Source organism: Rhinolophus sinicus, linkage group LG06 (assembly GCF_036562045.2).
Source record: "Rhinolophus sinicus isolate RSC01 linkage group LG06, ASM3656204v1, whole genome shotgun sequence".
NCBI lineage: Eukaryota > Metazoa > Chordata > Mammalia > Chiroptera > Rhinolophidae > Rhinolophus > Rhinolophus sinicus.
In genome coordinates, this window is record NC_133756.1 from 161,064,194 (window position 1) to 161,087,157 (window position 22,964).

The window sequence follows — 22,964 nt, forward strand, 5'->3', positions numbered from 1 at the left end:
TGAGCCACCGCACTGGCCCTCAAGTAAGTTTCTTATAGATAACATATAGTTGAATCATTTTTCTAATCCATTCTGACAATCTTTTTTTAACTGGAGAGTTTAATCAATTTACAAACCAGGAGGCCTCCTCCTTATAAGAGGGTGAGCAACTTGAGGGTAAGGACTGGCCTTCGAGTATTTGTGTCCTTTCAGTGAGCCTATCTCAGTGCCCTCACGTACAGCCCTCTCCAAGTGTTTGCTGATGGAAACTGGCTGCTTCTGATGGAACCTGGGCCTGCTGGCGGAGCTGCGTCTGGCAGGGAGGTGGCAGTGGCTGGGGGACTGGCATCAGGAGAGGGATGGGCAGGTGCAGCCATCAGCCCAAGTATTTGTTTCCAACATCAAAAGCCAGCTGCTTCCTGATCTAATAGGAAAGTTGGGCTGGGTCTACTGGGAAGGAGGATGGGAAGAAGGAATTCCGGGTTGTGATGTCACAAGGATATCTGAGGATAAGTGTCCTCTTTCTGGGCCCAGCCGCCACTGCTCAGCCCAATCTGGCTTGCTCCAGACAACAATGGACCAGCACCAGTGTGTTCCCTGGGACTGTGGCCTGGCCGGCGAGGGTGAGTTTGCAGGTCTAGGAAGCTTTTGGGTACAACAGACAATAGTCTCTAAAGGTAGAGAAGGAGAAGGGAACCCAGGAAGTGTTGGGATCCTGCCCCCACCAGTCCCAGTCCCAGGGTACAGCTAGGCCTAATGGTCTACACAAGATACTCCCAGAACTACAACTACCATTTAGTAAGTGTCAGTCTGTACTCTAGCCCTGACCTGTCTCCAGGACTCCAGACTTGGGCAAGTCCCAGTTCCCACTGCTTATAAATAAAAGGGCCTGGCTTTGAACCTAGGACTCTGGGTCAGTGCACATGCACTTACCTGCTGAGTTAATGGCCTCTGTAGAGGCAGCTGCCCTCTTCTTTCCTGTATCCCTCCTCTTCTCTCTAATCCCCTGTTTAGGCCTCATCACTAAGGCCCTTCATCTTTTGTCCCCAGCCCACTGCTTCCTACTCCCTTCCCCTCCCTCTCAACCAAGGGATTCCCCCACCTTACTTCCCACTGTTCCCTGAATATTCCATGTCCATGCCTTCCACACTGTTTTCCACTCTAGCCCAGCAAACTCATATTCATCCCTCAAGGCCCAGCTGGGGAAACGCCTCCGCTGAGATGTCTGCCCTGACTTCCCAGTGGGATCAAGAGTCTCCTTCTGGAGTCTTATAGTACACACTTCTTTAAGGCTCTCACAAGCCCCATCACAAGTTACATTCTGCTTCCCATGGCCTTCGGAGCAGGGACATGTCCTTTGTTTCTGGGTCACCAGACCAGCCAGGCCCTGGTATAGTGAATAGTGGTTGAAGGAATGAATCCTCACTTGGGATCTGCCCTGTGGCTTTATTTCAGCTACCAAAGTCATATACGTGTATTGCCTTTTTTCCCTCTTTGATAGCAAAACAGCCTTTGGCTTCTGAGCAGGAGCCCTGTGTTAACTCAGCGCCTGGTATATAATAGCTGTTGAGTGAATGTTCACGGCCGGCAGAAGGGCAAGTGGACAGAAAGGCTGGTGCCATAATTGCAAAAACCCCTTGCTTTTCTCTGGGCTGGGCAGAGTAGTCCAGGGGAGAGGTGAAGCAGGCCTTTCCTTCACCTCCCCAGAGAACTGGCTGACTGCCCCTCTTAGGCTCATTTCTGGGAATGGGGAGCCTGGGGAAGCAGAGGACACTGATGGAGAGGAACAGCGATAGTTGTCCATGCAGCCAGGTGCTATGCCCAGGAGCACAGGGCTCCTTGCAGGCCAATACCCCTTGGCCATGACAGGGATACCCACAAATCCCTGCCCTTCCTAAGGTCTCAGTCGTCCCATCTGCCGGATGGGTCCAACCATCCCCACCCCATCCAGCTCATCAAAGCCAATAGCACCTTGGAAAGAAAGACTCAGTGAATTCATTATACAAATGAAGAAGGTTGTTATTAGACCCAGGAGCAGGGTCAGTGGGAGAAACAGCAAAATGGTGGAGTGAGTGCTTAGGGTTCCTGCCTTGAGCCCCTTGAGGAAAAGAGAAGCAGGCATCGGGCAGGAAGAGCAGCACCTACAGGGAGGAGGCGGGGGCTGGGTCCGAGCTCTGCCATGGACCGGTCACTTCCCCCTGGGACTTGGTTTCCTCACCTGTACAAAGTGGGAACGCAATCCCTACCTGGCTCCTTCCAAGGGCCTCCATGAGGCTTTCGTGAGAGAACGGGTGTGGAAGAGCTTTGCAAACTGTAAAGTGCAGTGCACGCATGCAGCCTAACTGCAAACCAGTGGGGCTCTGGGGAGTGGAGACAGTACGTGTTGGCAACAAAAACACTGTTGGAGGCCCAGAGGGTCCTTTGAGCGCCCTCAGATTCCTAACACCTGCTCCTTCTCCCCGCTCCCCTCAACCTCCCTGACGTCCTCTGTCCTGGGGTCCGGCAGACGTGACCACGGGATCGCTGAGGTCTGGGGAGAAGAGCTCCTGCCCTGGGCTGGCCCCTACTCCCACTCTGAACTTGAGGTTGGGGCCACACCAGCCACTCCCTTGGCACGATCCCGCTGGTGGCCTCTGATCCGCGGCGATCAGCACGTGGGTTTCTTGTGATGAACAAAAGCACTCCGGATGGGGAGGAAGGGCCATGGCCCTCAGCCTTCTTTTCCCTGATTGTCACCCTTTCAATGAGGTCTTACGCGTGTCTGGCTAGCCTATCTCTGTGTGTCACCTCCATTCCTGGATGAGCATTGGAATGACTGGTGGTGAGTTCTTCCTTGCAGCATCTCAAGTGACCGCCAGCCTGGGAGGGAGAGAGCAGCACCTGCCTCCTCCTGGCACCCCCAGACCAAGGGGCCCCAGCCCAACGGAGGCTTGAGCCGGCTCGCCATTCCCCTATGCTGGGTCTCGTCTTTCAAGGGGCCAGCAAGAAGAGAGCTGCCGGGAGAGTCCTGGACAGAGCACTTCAGATTAGCGCCTTGAAGAGGAAGGAGAGGGAGGCCCCACAGGATAGCCCCAGGGCCAGGAAGAAGGTCATGAGGGCACCGGCCACCTCCCTCTCATGTGGTAACACCTGCCTAGAACACACAAGAGTAGGAGCTCTTAGAAAATGCTGGGTCGGACCTGGGCCCAGCCCCAGTGCCCCCGGCCCACCATACTCCCAGGCCCTCCCCACTGTCCCCCAGACCTGGGCGCCAGGCACATGGTGAGGGACACCAGGTAACCGTTGGAAACAGCAAAGACCAGCATGAAAGTGATGAAGTAGGCATCCTGTGGGAAGAGGATGGGCAGCCGGGACCTCTCAGGCACGTGGCACAGCATGAAGAGCGGGATGAACAGGACGCGCAGGCAGACCAGCAGGGGCAGCAGCCGGCTGTCCTGGTCCGGCTGTGGCAGAAGCTGGGGTGAGGGCAGTCCCTGGGAGCATGGTCTCTGTTCTAGGGGTACCCAAGATGGACTCAGCTCTCACTTCCCCTGACCTACCCAAGGTGAACTAGTGAGGACAGCACTTGGGCCTCTGGAGAGCCAGGGGGCTGGACCAAGGCCACCCAGCAATCAAGGACGGGCTTGGGCCCAGCCTCTGCCTCTCCTGCTGGCCAGCTGGTGTTCTCTCCATGGCAGAACTGGGAGGGCCCTGAGACGGCATCTTCAGTTTTCAAACTCGGTCCCTCCAAATGCCCCTGGGGGTTCCACAGACCCCTTTGGGGCAGATGGGCTTTCTGAACTGGAATAAAAGCTGGGTATCAAGCCCCTTCCTGGCTTGGATCAGAGCACCTCCTTTTTGATGTACTTTATTTGTTGTGTCTCCTTGGAAGAGTTCGTTTAAAGAAGCAGCACCTTGGCTCAACGCAATCCAAACACTAGGAATCTTGTCTCAACTCTCACGTGGTACAGGCACTGCTACGTCATAGTCTCTGAGCACCGAGGGCTGGGCCCTGGGCTGGATGCAGGGGACACAGGTCAATTGGACATCGCTTCTGCTTTCAAGGAGCTCATAGTCCAAGCCCTGGCTGGCATACCTCCTGGGGCCAGGTGCTCACTGCCACCTGGCGGGCTGTTCCATTGCCAGGCCCAGACCTTTCTGTGCTCTCTCACACCCTCTAATTCCCAACTGCTTCCTAAAACCATCAGATCACCCCGGCCCAGGTGTGCTCACCCACAAGAAGTAAGAAGTCAGGCTCCGTCCCAGCCAGTCCATGACATTGAAGAGAAGGAAGCAGCAGATGGGGTTGAAGAACCGACCTGGAAGAGAGAGAGGGCTCATCCAGGTCCCGACTCCCCTCTTCCTGCTCGCCCCTTCACTCCTCGGCCCTGCCCTCTTCTGATTCCCAACACTCACTCCACTTTCCAGGACTGGTGGAGCTGGTCACCATGGCTGTGATGGCGGGGAAGACAGACAGGGTGACTGTGAAGACCAACACAAGGCACAGCGCCGTCAGCCAGATCTGGGAGCCGGAGGCAGGGGTGTGAGCAGGTGGGGCAGACCTAGGGCCCAACAGGCAGCCCTGACCCTCCTGGCCAAGCCCTAGTCCAGGAGCAGCACACCGGGAGCCTGGCTCAGCTGTGTCCCCGATCCACTCTGACCCTGTCACCTTGGGGTGGACAAGGTGAGGACTAAGGCCTCATTCTAAGAGTCTGGGGAGAGCTGGAGAGAACAGCCCTCTCTTCCCCAGGGATGGTGGTTGGGGGTTATATCCAAGCCAAACCTTTTGGAAGACAATGAAAACCGAAGGTTTTCCTGGCTTCTGGGGTTCCTCTGGTTCCAGTTCCGGCTCCTTCTCAGTGTTAAGATCCAGAGTCAGGGCTGCCTTCTGGGGGCTGTTAGGAATCCCATTCTTCTCATCTGGAGCGAGAGGGGAGGGCAGGGTCATGCCTGTGACCCTTGCCTGTGACAGGGTGATCCCCAGCTAACACAGGTGACCCTCCTTCAGCCCAGGGTTCAGGCAAAGAGAATTAACAAATTCTAATTAAGCAGAAATATGCTTAGCTACCATTTACTAAGCACACACTCATACATGTGCCAGGCAAATTAAATACCTTAGATGAGTTATCTCACTGCCATTGTCCTATAAAGAAATGGGGGGGGGGGCTCAGAGGGGTTAAATGACTTGCTTAAGGTCACACAGCTTGGATGTTGTGAAGCCAAGATTCAAACTCAAATGCATTTGGATCCAGAACTTGCATGCTTGTAGTTCTGCCTCCCCATTTTATAGGGGAGAAAACCAAGGCCCAAAGGGCAGCAGGGATGACTTTAATCCCACATGATCTGCTTCTGCTCAAACAAGGCCCCTAGGGGTGAGGGTTCTAGTTGGGGACGTAGAGGAAACGCTTCCCTGTGGAGGTGTCTCTAGCCTCTTCCGCGGCTCCACCTCTCCAGCAGGGTCCGGTGGCTCACCAGGCTGGAGGAGCTCAGCTTTGGTCTCCAGCTCCTGAGCTTGTGCCTGTGATTTCTTGGCCAGGTAGTAGCGGGCAAACTCCTGCAGAAGAAAAGCGTTGGCCCTGCCGGGCTTGGGTGCGGTGTCTGGATCCCTCCCCCACCCTGTTGCCTAAGAGGCTGGGGTCCCCCTGTGGGCATCAGGACTGGGCCCCAGTCCCCTCCACCTCCCCTGGGCTATATCTGAAATACTCTAAAGGGCTGCCTCGAGCTCAATGCCGGGCTCACCAGGTGGGGCAGGCTCACCAGGTGGGGCAGGCTCAGGTAACACATGATGGACATGAGGATGCCCACGCAGGGCATGATGAAGTACCCCAGGGCAGAGGTCTGGGCATCCACGCCACCTGTGCAGAAACTGCAGCTGCAGTGGGGAGGTGGCTGGACCGACCGGCTCCCACAGAGCTGACAGCTCTTATCCCACTTCCCATTATGACCTTCTCAGATTCACCCCCGGCCTCTTCCACTACTCTCCTGACAAACTTGGGAATCTTATGCAGGGCCCTAGCCCAGCCTTTCACTCTGTCACTCTTCCCTACATGCCGTTTTTTTGAGCACCTACTATGTGCTCATTATTACTGTATGCTCCTTACAATCTGAGGATGGAGCTAAATAATAATCATTTAGGTGGGGAAACTGACACAAGAAAAGCGTCTCATCCAATGCCCCCCACTATGGAGCAGTGGAACTGGGATTCGAACCCAAGTCTATCTGAATCCCAAACCTGTCCCTCCTTCCCTCAACCTCAACCTGCTGCCATATACCAGTGTTAGCCTCAGGAATCCTGCCCCTGGCTCCAAGTTAAGCCAATCTTCAGCCAGTCACTCTCTCCCTGTAGAGAACCCTGCTCCCTACCCCAGCTCCCCATCATCCCATCACTTCTGTCTCCACCCAGAACCCAAGGCATCTCACTCCTGGCACACTCCCTGCCCCCCAAAGAAGCCACCCTTGCCCTCCAGCCACTCAAGTCCACTCACTGGCCATGGACATGAGCATGGCAAGGGCAGCGAAGATCCCAGCCAAGCCCTGGCCGCTGAGGAAGAGGGTGCTGTAGGTGGAAGGCATGGTGCCCAGCTGCCCAAAGAGGCTGCCCTGCAGAACTGCACCGAAGGCTGTAGAGGGACAAGAATGGGGGCTGCCACTCAACTAGGCAGGCATCAGGGGCCCCTGGAGCAGGTGTCAGCAGGATGCACAGAGGATTCTGGTCTAAGTTGGCAGGCGTGAGACTCCTGCCACTCTGGTGTCACCCCCCCCCCCATTCATTCCTCTTCTGAGGTGCATCCGTAGGCCTGCAGGGCTAGGGGCTAGGAGGCCAGCTCTTAGGTCACCGTGGGGCCTAAGACAAGTGACTTTTCCTCTCTCTCTGGGCCTCAGTTTCTCATCAGGGATATGCATAATGCTGCTGTCTTGTCTGGATATTTTTGGGCCTTTCCATTACAAAAAGGAGGCTCGGCTAAAGCCCTGGGTGGGCTGGACAGGGAGGTGGGTAGGGGCAGCGGTGCTCACAGTTGATGAACCAGACAGAGGTCATGGTGATGGAGAAGAAGGGCCCAGGGCTCATGTCCACCTTGACCAGCGCCGCCGTCAGGGCAAAGAGCAGCAGGATGACCAGCAGGCTGCCCAGAATCCGCACCGTCTCAGGAATGCTGCTCATAAAGGAAGCAGAGTGGGTACTGCCTGGGCGCAGGCCGGGCAAAGGGAGGTAGGCGGGAGGTTCAGCCCAGGGCTGGACAGTGGGGTCCGCGCAGGAAGGATGGCAGGTTTTCCCTGGGCCGCATGGAGCTGCCTCAGCAGGGGCGGGGCAGGGACAACAGAGGGATAGCCTGGGAGGGAGTCCGAGGGTGGGCCTCTCACCACTGGTACAGGAAAGAGTTGAGGAGCGTGAAAAGCAGCAGGGGCAGCTGGGACAGCAGCGTCACCCAGTTGTTGAAGTTGAAGGTGTCTGCAGGGCCAGTATGGTTGGTGCCCAGGGTCCCAGTGGTGCTGTTGGCGCCCACCAGCCGCCCCTGGAAATACTGCCAGGATACCGGGGAAGGGGGGTACAGCGTCACCCTACAACCTACCCTCAGTAACCCCCCAGCCTTTTCCATTGCCTCCCCCCCCCAAGCTTGAGATGGCTTGGTTAATATTTGTGGGGACTGTTGGTTTGTCCTTGTACTGTCCTCAGCACCTGGCACACAGTTGGAGTTCAGTGAATGTGCATTGAATTGAATGGCTGAAGTCGGGGACAGAGCCCAAGCCCTAAGAACCCCAACTTGGCCCTTTCTCCATCTTCACCCCTCCTTTTCAGTGCTCTGGTTCCAGCCCCCACTCCTGCAGGGGCTTCCAGATTCCTGAGTATGTACTGAGCACCCAAGGGAAGCCAGGCTCTGGCCTCGGTGCTGACCAACTGCGTTCTCTCTGGAACGCATATCCTATCCCGCCTCTGCTTAACTTGCCCCACCCGCTGCCCATAGCTCCCTTTTGCCTGCAGAGCAAAGCCTCAAGGTTTTGGAACAGCATTTGGGGCCCTTCAGAACCAGACCCAGGTCTCCCTTTTGTGCCCCATCTCCTGCTTCATTCTGCAAAGCTCCAGGGCACCCTTTTCTCTGAACAGGCTGGCATACCCCTTGCCTTGGTTGGTGCATTTGCAAGGCTGCCATCTCTGCCTGGAATGCCTTCCCCTCTTCCTGCCGTTCCCCTCCCCCACCCCAAATGCTTTACCTCCCCTTCTCCTTAGTTACAAATCACCTCTTCTATGAAGCAGAAGGAGTTGCTCCCTCCCCTGGGGGCCCAAAGGACTCTGCTCCAAGCCTGGGATGCCAGTGTTATGTTACATTATTTGTGGACCTCACACCCCAATCCAGAGTGATAGTCACTCGCCAGACAAAGGTATTGGTCCCTCTGTGGACTCACCCGATGGGTGACGAACACAATTATTAATAGCTCTTTGGCACCCTGCTTGCTCTCGCGACCAGGGGCTGATTCAGCTTTGGGTCCCCAGGGCCCAGCACACAGCCAGGCACTGAAGAGGCATCTGGAAAGTTGTTGTACTGAATATATATGAATAACTCAGTACAAAAGAGAACACGAGTCCCACATTCCTGCCTGCCCTTGAGAGAATATAAGCTCCATGAGATGGGGCCTTCCTCTTTTATGTTTCCTTCTGAACCCCCAGTGCCAAGAATGGCCTGGCCCACAGTAGGTGCACGTTAACTATTTGTTGTGCACCCAACTATTTGTTGGATGAATGAATGTAATTCATGCTATTTCAAAGAAAACGAAAGGCTTGGAAAGCCCACTTTTGGAGTGACTAGCTCAGGAATAATGAACAGAGGTGGCGATTCCACAGGACCCCTGAGCTGGCGACCTTGCCCCTCTAGGATCTGGGCATCCCTGAAAGCCTGGCTTTCCTAGCCATGAGAAAGGCACCTCCCCTCTCAGAGGCTCCTAGCTTCAGCCACAAGGGCATAATGAGGAGTCAAAGGCCGCGGGGTAGGGAAAGCGCCTGGTACCCCTCAGGTCCGAGGCGGCTGGAGGGACAGATGGTGGCTGTGGCCTTGGGGCTGTCAGTCCAGCCGCGAGTCTCACCGGGATGGCAGTGATGAAGAAGTTCCAGGGCAGGAGGGTGCCCAGCCCCAGGATGAAGAAGCTGATCCCGACCAGGTGGTAGCTGTAGGGATCAGTCAGAAGGTCACACGGAGGACGCAGCTCCTCGGCCTCCCCTCCCGCCACCCAGGCCGCCCCCTCCGGAGATCGGACTACAGCCCCCATCACCCCAGCTCAGGCAGCCGAGGGAGGCGGCTGATGGGAATTGTAGTCCCATCTGGTCTGCTATGAGCCTTGGAGCTCCCAAAGGGAGCGGGTCTGCGTTGCTCACGGCTACCCGGATCCCCTACGCACCCCACTCGGTCCCCAACTCGCCTGTCCTGCGGAAGGTCTCCTCGCGCCATGGCCGCCCAGCGCGATGTGCCTAGGTGGGAGAGGGGTGGGGTGCTGCACCTGCGCCGGGAGGGGCACCAGAGGACCCGGGAGGCCGGGTCTTGCGGGCGGTGGGCGGGGTGGGGTGTGGGAGGTTGGGTCTCCCCGAAAGGGGAGGGGAGAGGCGTGAGCGGGAGAGGGTGCTGCGGCGGATTTCCCAGGGTCTCACGCTCCGCAGGCTCGGACCTCGGCTCCGCCCCCGGGGCGGGGACAGAAGGTCGCACTACCCTTCCCGGCCTCCCTGGGGCAGGGTCTCCAACCCGGTCCCCGGATTCCCGCGTGCACCCCGGCCCACCTCACAGTTCCCGGTCCCCACTGCTCCCCGCGCTGCCCGGTGTGACTTAGAGGCGGCTGACCCGGGAAGGCCCCTTGCCGCCTCTCCTCTCCTCAGGCGTCTGTCCTGGACCCCTCGGGCGCGGTGGGGAGAGGTACTTCGCCCCCTCCACCAGCCGAGAGCTCGGGCGGAACAGGCGCAGTGTTCTTCCCCCTCCACCAACTCGGAGGTGGTGCCAGAGCCGCCCTAGCGCCCCGCACCGAGGGGCCGGCTTCCCGCGTGCCTGCAGAGCCTCCGGCCGGGACTGTAACCCGAGCGGAGCCGGTGCTAGGGAAAGCCAGAGAGACCATCTGTCGCCAGCGGTCCTGGCAGGCTGCGCCAAGCTGGGTGCTGCTGAAGGCAGAGTAGAGGGCCAGGTAACGGTGCTGGTGAAGCCCCCAGGCCGATCTGGAAGACAGACGGACCCTTCTGCAGAGGGTGCCTGGGGAAGCGCCGGGTCTTTGGTGTGCACAGCTGAGGCGTGGGCCCCGCTGGAGCGTCCAGGCGGGCTTCCTGGTGGCAGTGAGACTGAGCTGTCTGGAGCAGTGATGGGTTAAGCAAATGCCCTGAAGTGAGCCCAGGCCCCTTCCCCAGCCTCATCTCATGCCCTCCCACCACCGCCACTAAGAAAACAAAAAACGGCGGTGTCACATCACATGAAACACACACACATACACACATATATATTTAAATAAAGTTTTTTGGGGAATATTGGGGAACAGTGTGTTTCTCCGGGGCTCATCAGCTCCAAGTCATTGTCCTTCAATCTAGTACATGAAACACATTAAGATGCACCCACCTCACACTTTTTTTCAGGAAAAAACTTGGAAAAGATTATAGACCATTGTAATTTTGAAATTAATTTTATCTAACTCATTCAATTTATGAGAGGGTTTGTTTTTCTCTGCAATCACCGTGCATATAGAGAAGATGCTGGAGAAGTGAGAGGCTCAAAATCACAAATTATTTTCACAAGTAATGAAATTTTATGGCTACTCCCAGGTTGCTTGTGTTTTTTCCTCCAGCTGACTGTGAGCTTGTGGGGCAAAGACCATGCTTGTCTGGGTCAGTGTTTTATTATTGCAAACATCTAGTGCCACAGCCTGGTCCATAGCAGGTGCTCAATAAATGCTTAGTGAATAAATGGATCGTAGTGATATACAAGAGATTTTAGGGAGAACATAGATGGCATTAAATTACACTGTAAGAGAAAGTTATTCTTTTAAGTCGGTTCAAGCCTTCAGAATATATCAAGGGGGAAAAGTCTCAATTCGGTGCTAATGTGTTTCTAACACCTGTTAATTTGCCCTCTCTCCCCCTCTCTCTAATAAAAAGCTGACCTCAGAGCTTCTGTTGACAGTTTTATCTAAATAGAGGTTAATAAAGTTTATGTTCCTTCTCTCTGTTTTTATAGTTGCTTTGTTGTTAGAGTTACTCATACTAGTTTCCTATTTATGATAATGATGTACACTTTTCTTCGAAAAATAAAATTACGTATAGTTTAATAAACTATCAATTTATTACAATGAACTATAATTAAAATCTACACTTATTAGAATTGACTGCAAATAAAATATAGATTTTTTTTAAATTAAATTTATTGAGGTGACAATTGTTAGTAAAATTACATAGATTTCAGGTGTACAATTCTGTATTACGTCATCTATAAATCCCATTGTGTGTTCATCACCCAGAGTCAGTTCTCCTTCCATCACCATATATTCGATCCCCCTTACCCTCATCTCCCACCCCCCACCCCCAAATATAGATTTCTTAAAGGAATAAAATCATACATTTTGTTTTAAATTTTAAAAGAAATTCTTTTATAAGTTTCATATTAACAAAATACATTTATGAAAAATGACTCGTTTAAGAAAAGGGACTGCGGGTGGGGCACAGCTGTGGCATAAGTTTCAAAGGGAGCTCGTAAAGAGCTGAGATTTGGGGAACACTGTGTTCGCTGAGGCCAAGAAGAAGAGAATGGGGGCACTTCAGGGAGAGAACAGCCTGTACCAAGACCAGGGAAGTGAGAATGCTGACACATTCTGGGACATACAAACAGATCCCTTTGGCAGGAAAGGTGGGAGGAGCCGGCAGAGACTCTGCAAGGGCCGGCCAGGCTGCTTATATAGGCCTGAGGGCTCAGTAAGGAGTCTGGATTTCATTCTAAAGGAGAGCTTCTCAATTCAGTCAGACTCAGTCACCATTTTAATAACAATTTTGTTAGTATCCTGCGATGAAATTAATAGATAATAAAACCTACCTATACACACAAAATAATGTCAATATATAACACTATCCTAATTGCACTATAGGGGATAAATGAAAGTATTTAGTAATAAATAATGTTCGAGTATGTGAACTTTCAGGCACAGTCAAGCAGTTGAATGCTGGCCCCTCTTTATTTCTTTTTGGGGGGGAAGGGGCACAGGACTTTATTGGGGAACAGTGTGTACTTCCAGGACTTTTTCCAAGTCAAGTTGTTGTCTTTTCAATCTTAGTTGTGGAGGGGGGCAGCTCAGCTCCAGGTCCAGTTGCAGGGGGCATAACCCACCATCCCTTGCGGGAGTCGAGGAGTCCAACCGGTAACCTTGTGGTTGAGAGCCTGCGCTCCAACCAGCTGAGCCATCTGGCACTGGCCCATGTGGGAATCGAACCAGGAGCCTTCGGCATCAGGAGCACGGAGCTCCAACCGCCTGAGCCACCGGGCTGGCCCCTCTTTATAAAACCTCAGTGAATGCGAACAAGGACACATACAGGCGAGTGGTGAACCGGCTACTCAGAGACCACTAGTTTGCTATTGGTGATGTGACTTTCTGAAATGGTGACCAAGTCTTGGCAACATTCCAAACAGAAGGAAATGCAGCTGTCCTTCTACATAGATAGTAAGTGAATTGCTGAAAAGTGCACTGTACATTCAAACCTTACAAATAATACATTGTGTCCCTATGTAAAATGGGGTTAGGGTCTAGGCTCAGAAAATCACCAACATGGTTCTTAAAAATAAATAATAGATTTTACGTTTAGTACAGTTTTAGGTTTACAGAATGTTTGAGCAAATAGAACATAGAGTTCCACACATTCACCCTCCCACCCTGGTCCCCAATTTCCCATATGACTGTTATGCACCATATAATGAGGTTTGTATCAACTATGGATGGCGTATGGGAGAGTTTCTATGAATCAGGGCTTCTCAACCTCAGCACTATAGATACTTTGCCAGATAATTCTTTGTTGTGGGGCTGTCCTGTGCATTGTAGGATGATTACCAACACCCGAGACCACACCCACCAAATGCCTGTAACACCACCCCATCTCCACATATTGCCAAATGTCCCCTGGGGGCAAAATTGCCCCTGGTTGAGAACCGTTGTTCTGAGGCACTTGTTCTGAGCTCTGGCAGACCCAATGCTCTCTTTTTAGAAGATATTTTGTAACACCACTTTGATAATCCTAGAAGAGATTCGCAAGTGACTTAACCCCTCCACAACATAAAAAAGCCCTAAGTGTAATGCAATGTAAAACTAAAATTAATAACTTATAATAAAAGAGTAAGCATTTCAATATGTAAATCATCAGGCACAACTACCCTAAAATAAAGAGTCTTATGCTTGGGCTCCTAATGAATATGTTTACATTTAAGAGAAGAGGATGAGAAGTCAGTTCAATACAAGAAGGACGGGAAAATGAAAGCTCCATAAGACAAATGAACACCAGAATACAAGCTACAGCTGGGATAAGTAACAAAAAGCTAGTCTTATTTGTGTACAATAAGAGAAAGGGGACATAACCTTCACTAAAATCTATATATCACGCCAAAATAAATCATAGGCTGCTGAAGTAGAGAAAATGAGAAGCTGTGATATTTTTGTAAATGACCTGAGTTTTAAGAGTTTACTGTCAAAATAATTTCCGATGTAATGATATGGGATTGGAATAGTAATGAAATATACCAGGGGATATGTCTCCTGTTTTGAAATCTCACTTCATGTAAAGCCATAGAGTGAGTCCCTAGTACTTAAGAACTTGGAGGCCATTATCTTTTGGTAGACAAAGGGCAGTATAGGGTGGGTTGGAAAGAACAAGCAGTAATATAAGAGGTTGTGGAGTTGGTTGGGTTTATTTCTGGGAAAAATATCTGAGTAAGATTTTTTTGATATCCAGGTAATGCCAAAATAAGAAATAATTACAACACATAATTTTCATATTGTAGGTTTCTTATCATTGGGTTACAAATACTTTTAAATATAGCTTTATTAATATGAAGTTCTTTTTAAAGCAACCTTTGTTAATTAAATATAATGAGATCTTTCCTTTTATTCCCTCTAATTAATAATATTTTGTTCTAAGTCTGTTCAAAGGAGCACCCTTAGATATCTTCTGATACTATATTTACAATTGGTTTTGTTGCTTTTGCAAATCTGCACTGGTGCAATGAGAATCTTTGAAATAAACATGTTGTTGGAAATGCTACCATACATCATTTAGTTCTTTCCAAAGAAGTAGATTCATTAAGTTATGTTTGGGGCTCAAACGTAGTTTTAAGCTCAATTAACACTCCATGTCTGCTTCACATCATGGATTTAATACTCAAACCTGTACTGGAAGTTTAAATTGATCCTTAAATCTGATCGTCATGTCCATGTCCTTGAAAAACTGATCCAAAATAGAAAATCTTAAGGCCTGATCACATCGAATTGCTACAAGAATGGAAGCTGGAAATTCCCTACGAGAAGCGTTATTTTTAAATCCCATGATAATTCCCATCTTTTTAGTGGGATTGATCTCCTTTTCCAGCAGGTAAACTTTTCAAATATATGTAAAGATATAGGACATCATTTTGCAATATCTCAATTATGATGTTTAATATTTCTTTGATTGACTTGAATAATTCCCCAATAATACCAAAGAGTAAAAATATTTTTACCGAATTTCCTTTGGAGAGCCATTTTACTTCTAAGAGTAAGATAAAATAATGACTTTGACACTTCTGAGTACTGGTCAGGAATTTTGTAGAATATCTCCCAAATTGGGTTTTTCTGTCTTTACTATGACTAGACTGGTATGATGGGGCAACGTACCACAGCGGGAAGTGACTTTCTCATCACATGTCACTTACTTATCATGATACCACATGACATCACTGATGATGTTAACTTTGATCACTTGGTTAAGGTCATGTTGCCAGATTAATCTGCTATAAAGCTGTTATTTTCCCCTTTCCATGCTCTATCTTTGGAAGCCAGTCACCAAATCCAGCCCCCAGTAAGAGGTGGGCGGGGCTAAGCATACCTCCGGGAAGGGGGAGGAGCTACATACACCTTTGGAATTCTTCTATAAGGAAGATTTGTCTCTTCTCCCCCATTTATTTATATCACTATGGACTCATATATGTATGTATATACATTTTGTATATACATACATGTATATATATAAAATGTATGTATATACATTTTATACTTTGAGTTATAATCCAGTACTACGTTATTTACTTTGTTGCTCAAATTGTTTCAGCATTGGCCACTGGAGTTCTTCCAAGTTGGCTCCTGTATCCCTTTGACATTCCCCCATGCTTTTGTTGCTTTGAGTACTGCCTGGCTTTCTGGTACTACAAAACGCTCCAGGCTCATCTGGTGTTTTCCCTGTCCTAGTTCTGAATCAGCCATTTCCTCAAGGAACCCTGTTGCTTTTATTGGAGAATGGTATTTAGAAACCAAGATCTGGGCACTGAGATCCGAAGTGACCTTTTAAAAATGAAAATCGGATTCTATTAATTTCCTGCTTATGTTTCTGGATGGTTTCCCACTGTGCTCAGAGTTACAGCTGAGTCTGTGCACAGCCTGCAAGATCCTGGCTGAGTGGGCTTCTGACAACCCCCAGCCCCCGCTGGCTCCTGTTCCCTCAGCTCACCATGCCCCAGCCATGCCACCCCTTTCGCTTCCCAGGATACTCCAGGTTTTTGATTCTTGAGGCCAGTGTGAGTGTTTCATCCTCTAAGTCTGACTCCTTATGAAATGTTTCTTCTTGAGGGAGGCCTGTTTACTGCCTGCCTCCTGCCCAATCCTCAAATCTAATTAGGCCTACCTGTTGCAAGACCCAGTATTTTTTTTTTCCAATTACAGTTGACACTCAGTATTATTTTATATTAGTTTCAGGTGTACAGCGTAGTGGTTAGACATTTATATAATTAGTGAAGTGATTCCCCTGATAAGTCTAGTACCTACCTGGCACCATACATAGTTATTACAATATTATTGACTATATTCTCTATGCTGTACTTTACATCCTCATGACTATTTTGTAACTACCAATTTGTACTTCTTTTTTTTTTTTAAGATTTATTGGGGGAATATTGGGGAACAGTGTGTTTCTCCAGGACCCATCAGCTCCAAGTCGTTGTCCTTCAATCTAGTTGTGGAGGGCGCAGCTCAGCTCCAAGTCCAGCTGCCATTTTCAATCTTTAGTTGCAGGGGGCACAGCCCACCATCCCATGTGGGAATTGATTCAGCAACCTTGTTGTTGAGAGCTCACACTCTAACCAACTGAGCCATCCGGCTGCCCCTCCGGAAGCTCAGTGGCAGCTCGTTGTCTTCAATCTAGTTGTGGAGGGTACAGCTCACTGGCCCATGTGGAAATCAATTGGCAACCCTGTTGTTAAGAGCTCGTGCTCTAACCAACTGAGCCACCTGTCTGCCCCCAGAAATATACATTTCTATAGGTAGCTTATGATTTTTCCCTTGCCCTGTTATGTAACCAATGTCTCTTTTCCCCTCTCTCCTCTTCTATTTCACATAAGGCAGTATTTCTCAACCAGGGGTTATTTTGACCAATAGAAGGCATTTGACAATGTCTGCAGACATTTTTGACTGTCACAACTGGGGGAAGTGCTCCTGGCATCTAACGTGTAGAGGCCAGGGATGCTGCTAAACATCCCACAGTGTACAGAAAAGTCCCCAAACAAAGAATAATCTGGCTCAAAATGTCAATAGTTTCAAGGTTGAGAACGCCAGATAGACGTATGTTGCTGGTAGCTCATATTTCAGTCCATAAGTCACAGGATAACAAGATGGAATTGGGACTGAACCAAAGACCAGTTCAACACCCATAAATGGATGTGATGACAGATGGAACACTGAGCTAATACTGTTCCCGTTTAAGGAGGGAGTGAGTGCTTTTGCATTTGTATGCGAGAGAGCTACATTATGTGTGGTTGTTGATGTGTTACAGGATGTCTGAGGCTGAGAAGAGGACCCATAGGAATGTCGAGGGACTGAGAGGGTGGAACTTGGCAGACGTGGTGAATTGGCTCCCTCAGCGTCTCTCCCAATCTCTTGCTAGTGTGCTTTCCTGCACTTTGGAGGCTGGAAAGAGCAACACTCCATTTCCCAGGCTCGCTTATATAGCCTGGGATCTGGGTGTGATTTAGCTCCTGTCAGCCAGGTGCGCTCATGTAAGAACTGACTGCAGTACTGGGTCATTTGGGAGGACAGTGACATAGGATCCATCGTGCTGCACAGCGGACCAGGCACGGTGGGCTCTGGAGCCAGCAGTACGGATATTGACTCCCTGTCCACAGATTCCAGACAAGCATTCCCAAAACCGACACTCTCGATGGCAGCTTCCCAATCCTTGTTATCCCAGAGCCAGCAGTTGGGACAGAGGATTCTCCAGCCTCCTAACTGTGGCAGGCTCAGCAGGTCCCTGGGGGGGCCAATTCTGCAGGATTGTTTTGCTTGTCGTTTCTGAAAGCCCAATCAAGAGCTCATGTCTCCAGTCCTTCCAATTGTATAAAAACGAAACTGCTAGACAGACTCCCTCGATGCTTATAATAGTTAAGAGTAGTTTGTTCGTTGGAACCCTGACTGACACAACAATAAACAGCATCCGTAATATAGAACGAGCACCTACTTATCAAAAAGGAAAATTAAAAAGTAAGCAAAAGACACGAGCAAGCATGAAGAAGAGCAAGCATCCCAGAAGAAAAAAATGTGAATGGTCTATAAACGTGAGACTATATCTGACCTGAGCAGCATTCAGGGAACGCAAAGGGTAACCACCGTGGTATTTCCTTTCCACCCCACCAGACTGACATTCTTGACAATACCAGGCATTGGTGAGGTCACAAAGCAGCTCTCACACAGTGTTGGCAGGAGCACAGATTGAACCAATTTGGAGTTATTACTGAAAAAGGACTTTTTATGCCCTAAAATCCCAAAGCTTCTCTGCTAAGTAGCCGTGAAGCAGTGTCTCCCACCCTGTCTCACACAATGGTACACGTAGCAAAGCACAAAAGGTTATCAGCCCCTTGGGTAAAATGAGGAGGTGGCCCACAGGTGGAGATGACTGGTCAGGTGGCCCTGGATACACCAGGCCCCACTCAGCCACCCAAAGAACTGAAAAGAGCAGGGTCCTAGTACACCCGTCTATACTGCCATCTGTGGCACTGTCCTGGAGATCCTGGCACGTGTCACTTTGAAGACAGGACAAGAATGTTCAGAGCGGCAGTGTTCACAGTGGCAGAAAACTAGATACCACCCAAATGTCTGCAACAGTAGGCTATATCAATAAAGGTGGTACACTCATATAATAGGATGCCACGCAGTGAAAACGAATGAAGTGCAGCCATACGCAACATACAGATGAGCCCGAGTGCCAGGTATTAATTTATCTCCTCTCAGCTCCATCAACCTGTCTCTGGCCTGCTTTGTGATAAAGGAGCTGGATGCTGTGAATGTTTCTTCTTTGCCAGCTGGCATTCGAGGCCTTCTCAGTAGAGGCACTAGAGAGACACTGCAAGAGGAAAAGGCTTCTCTTCCTGGTTCTGTGCTCTTACTCTTTCTGCTACCACAATGCAGCCAGCAGATGTCTTCCTAAGGATGTGAGCCAGCTCCCCCGCAGGTGGTTCTCTGCTTGCTGGCCCAGCTGGTGGCACCTCAGTGAACTTCTTTGCCATTCAGCAGACCATACTGCCACCCCTCTACGAGGAAGTCTGAATTTCAGCCTTGGTTGGGGATGGTGCTCTGGCCAGTTATTCCTTCCTCGTATCCCCTTCTCAGCCCCAGAGGTAGTAGCTACTTCACACATCTACGATTCCCATCTACTTCAAGTTCTCTACTAACTCTCTTAGTAGTTAAGCCCTCTTTACTCATAAATAATTCTCTATGTTAAATTATTCTATCTAAATTACTGGTGTGGTTTCTATCTCCTGATTGGATTCTGATTGATACCCCCCAAAACACCTTGGATTAAACAAAAGCAAGTTGTAGAAAAATACATATAGTGTGCTTGCAATTCTATAAAAGTCAGAAGCAGGCAAAACTAAGCAATATATTGTTTAAGGACACACACATATATGATAAAACCATAAAGAAAAGCAAGAGGACAAATAAGAAAGACTCAGAGTAGTGGCTGCCTGTGAGTAGAGTGGGAGGTGATATGGTTGGGAAACGACAAAGAGAGAGGCTCACAGGCACTGGTAATATTTAATTTCTTAAACTGGGTTGCAGATACATGGGAACCCAGTTATTATTCTTTGAATTTCCTGCATTGTTATATTTGTGTATGGTTTATTTGCAACAAAAACTTTAAGAAGTAATAGAATTCTAAGAGCAACTTTATGCTAATAATCAGAAAACTTACATGAAATGGACAAATTTATAAAATGTGTAATTTAGAAACACTGATTTCAAGGAGAAATAGAAAACTTAAATAGTCTTATAACCATTAAAGAAATTGAATCAGTGACTGAAAATATTCCCACAAAGAACAGACTTGGCCCAAATGATATTGCAAAAGGAGGTTATTCCAAACTTAAGTTCTTCTAAAACACACACTATTAGAGAATGTTCACCTCATTTTATAATTCTGATATAACCTCAATACCAAAAACTAGCAAAGAACAGTACAAGAAAGAAAAATCAGAAGCCAATCTCACTCATGAACATAAATGCAAAATTTCTAAACAAAATATTAATAAATTGAATCTAGAAGCATATAAAAATATGAATTTGGATCAAGTTAAGTTTGTCCCAGGAATGCAAGGATGGTGTCAAGAGTTAAAGATGGGGGCTGGCCTGGTGGCTCAAGCGGTTGGAGCTCCGTGCTCCTAACGCCGAAGGCTGCTGGTTCGATTCCCACATGGGCCAGTGGGCTCTCAACCACAAGGTTGCCAGTTCAACTCCTCGAGTCCTGCAAGGGATGGTGGGCGGCACCCCCTGCAACTAACAACGGCAACTGAACTGGGAGCTGAGCTGTGCCCTCCACAGCTATGATTGAAAGGACAACAACTTGACTTGGAAAAAATCCTGTAAGTACACACTGTTCCCCAATAAAGTCCTGTTCCCCTTCCCCAATAAAATCTTAAAAAAAAAAAAAAAAAGAGTTGAAGATGGCCACAGATTCTTTGACACGCCTACGATCCAGCAGTGAGGGTATATGTACCTTCCCCTTGAATCTGAGTGGACTCTGACTGTTTTGATAATTAAAGTAGAGCAGAAGTGACACTATTCCAGTTTCCTTTCCTTAAAAGGCTGTCAGTCTCCATGTCTTGTCTCTTGGAATGCTTGCACTGAACATGGCCTGGGCTGCCATCAGAAGAATTCCAATTGTCTTGCTGGAGAGATCACGTGGTGAAGGAGAGTGCCCAGTTAATCTCAGCCTTCCAACCATGTCCACCAAGGTGCCAGGCATGTGAGTGGAGCCGTCTTGGACTCTCCAGACCAGATCAAACTTGATGAATACCACTGAGTGACCACCGAGTGACTCAGTGAGTGAGTGCCACATGGAACAGATGAATCTGCCACCTCAGCAGGGTCTGGAGGCACAAATAAAAAATACCCAGTATCAGGGATTCTTGGAAAAAGTTCCCTCTCTTCTAAGAAAGAGATCCAGGAATAGGTAGACCTACGCTCTCTTTCTTCTCTGGATATTGTTATATCTCGAAACAGCGTTTGGGACCACTGATGTCAACTTGCTCCCATTCAAAGGATGAATCTCACACTGATCCGGAAGAACAGAGAGAAGGGATGATCCTGGGTCCTTGATGGTATCCTCGGAACTCTAAACCAACTAACTGCCTTTCCTCTGGATTTCCCCATTGGCTAGATATTACATTTAATTATTTTAAAGCCACTTTGAGTTGGTTTTCTGTAACTTGCAGCTGAATGCATGATACATGGATGATGGTGAGTTGCCTGGAGTGGCATTCTACCTACTAATGAGTACATTTCTATAAATTCAAATTTTTCTTTTTTATATGAAGTGGTTGTTCCACAGGACATTTGTGTCAGAAGACAGAGAGGGTCTATGTGGACAACTGTAAACACAACCCTTGTAGGAGAAACTTTGGAGTCAGTCAGAAAGAGGGGGCACCCCAATCTCAGTCAGCATGTGGAGGAAACAGTAGGAAAGCATTTAGGAGAAGCTACTTGGGGACACATATGGGGAAGTCTAGAGAAAGGTGACTTCTGGGTGGATTTCTGCAGCCCTTCCAGGCTTGCAATAATGGCAGCAAATCCTGTTACCGAGCTCATGGGAAAACAGCAGGGCCATCCAGGATGAAGGAAAGTTGGTGCCCCTTGAATGGGACAAGATAGCCATTGACAGGCCTTCGAAGTCCAGGATCTGGTAAGTGGAGTTATTGTTACCCACATGGGGACAACATGCCTTGTAGCTGATGCTTCACTGTAAATTCTTGAAAAATCTAAACCATGCTGGCAGCAGTGTCTTTAACTGGAGCTTTAGAAATTGTGACCACCACCCCTTGGCTTCCCTTTAATGATTTACGCTCAAACCCTTGGCATCCCCAAGTGGGTTAACTAAGAATAAGGGGGAAGACAGCAGCAGTGGTGGGGGCACAGGTTGGAATCTCCATGAATCTTCATTTAAAATCAGAGCAATTAGATAATAAAACCAAATCACATGGTCAAAGTTTATAACAAAACTAGACGACAGGTGTACCCATTCATCCCCAAATACACGCCAGTAAGTACAAAGCACTAACAGACCCCAGAAACGTGCATGGAGTCAACATCTCTGCAGGAAAAACAAGAAAGCTGTAGACCCCAGAACGGTTATTCGCTGGAACACAGGACAGGGCAACTGGAGAACAGCAAGCTGAGACCAGGAAGCATCTTGTCACCCCAACAGTAGATACGTGGAAGGGGCCCAGCATAAGCAGGAACGCCACACTAGAAGATAACAACACTGAACGGGATGCACAGTACCTCTAAATACATGGATTAGATTAGATTATAATAGATGTGGAGAGGACATGGAGCATCTAGCTCTGATGAACTCTCAAAACCCTGGCGGATGGGGGAGAATCCTAGCTCTTTTCCTGACCTTGGGCTGCTCCATTTGCTAGTGGAGGAGTGGCCCTGGATGAGCTAGCGCCTCAGTCTCTCTTACTAAGGACTAAGGTCTCACAGGCCTTACCGGTCTGAACTCCCTGTTATCCAGCCACCTCATCCTAAAAATCCCTAGATCAGGGGCCTAGTGACCTGTGCCCTCTATCCATGGCTGCTGAAACTTCAGCAAAACATTTCACTTCTCTGAGTCTCAGTCTCCTTACCTGTAAAATGGGAAAAATTTTAATACATGCTGTTCTGCTTATCTCGAGCGACTATGAGGTGGAGCAAAAGAGACGGGAAGTGAGGAATCAAGCGCTCTTCACACAGTCATGAGTGTAGGTGGCAGTTCTGCCCCTTACGGCCGTGGGATCTTAGGCAAGACACTTACTTGTTCTCTCAGCCTGTTTTTCTCACCTGTAAAATGGCAGTAGTCGGTGGTAGTGATTCTCATCAGCCTCATCATCTCCGTCATCATCTGCATTGCAGTGTTGCTGTGAGAATGAATTGAAGTGAAACGAGAAAGCGCTTAGCAGGGTCCAACACCTTAGTAGCTCTCATAAATGTTAACTACTAACGTTACAATGATGCTTTTGTTAATTAGGGTCCCAAACGGGAAGACTGTTGAGCTCCTTTGTGCTCTTCCCTCTCGCAAACACCAGAGGGCGACATAGACGGCGGGACCCCAGCCACAAGCTTGCCTGAACGCAGCGCCATCACCGGCCAAGCGATGGCGCTGAGGCACTTGATAGCTAATTTACCGCAATTTGGGGAGTAGAAAGCTGATGGAGTGGGAGGGGAGATGGGGGTAAAGAGGAACCCTGGGAGCTGAGGAGCCCTGAACCAAAGGCTTGGGGATCCCTGCACCGTGTAGCTCC

At 49.2% G+C, this 22,964-nt stretch overlaps 1 protein-coding gene across 6 annotated transcripts; it reads right to left on the reverse strand.

The window, feature by feature from the left end:
• Positions 1-1,977: 1,977 nt before the first annotated feature.
• Positions 1,978-9,985, reverse strand: SLC29A2 (solute carrier family 29 member 2). 6 transcript variants are annotated; one of them, XM_074336728.1, is made up of 13 exons: positions 9,722-9,985; positions 9,370-9,418; positions 9,037-9,118; positions 7,321-7,481; positions 6,973-7,112; positions 6,444-6,578; positions 5,716-5,813; positions 5,431-5,512; positions 4,742-4,878; positions 4,375-4,480; positions 4,192-4,277; positions 3,223-3,422; positions 1,978-3,112 (listed from the first exon to the last, which is right to left on the reverse strand). In XM_074336728.1, the coding sequence occupies exons 2-13, from the start codon at positions 9,396-9,398 to the stop codon at positions 3,001-3,003; spliced, it is 1,368 nt and encodes a 455-aa protein (XP_074192829.1). In that variant the 5' UTR covers positions 9,399-9,418; positions 9,722-9,985; the 3' UTR covers positions 1,978-3,000. The 6 variants fall into 6 exon arrangements, 5 of the variants coding, with proteins under 5 accessions (XP_074192829.1, XP_019593476.2, XP_074192831.1 ...); XM_019737917.2 differs by having other exon boundaries at positions 5,698-5,813; XM_074336730.1 differs by lacking the exon at positions 9,722-9,985 and having other exon boundaries at positions 5,698-5,813; positions 9,370-9,708.
• Between the last annotated feature and the right edge of the window lie 12,979 nt (positions 9,986-22,964).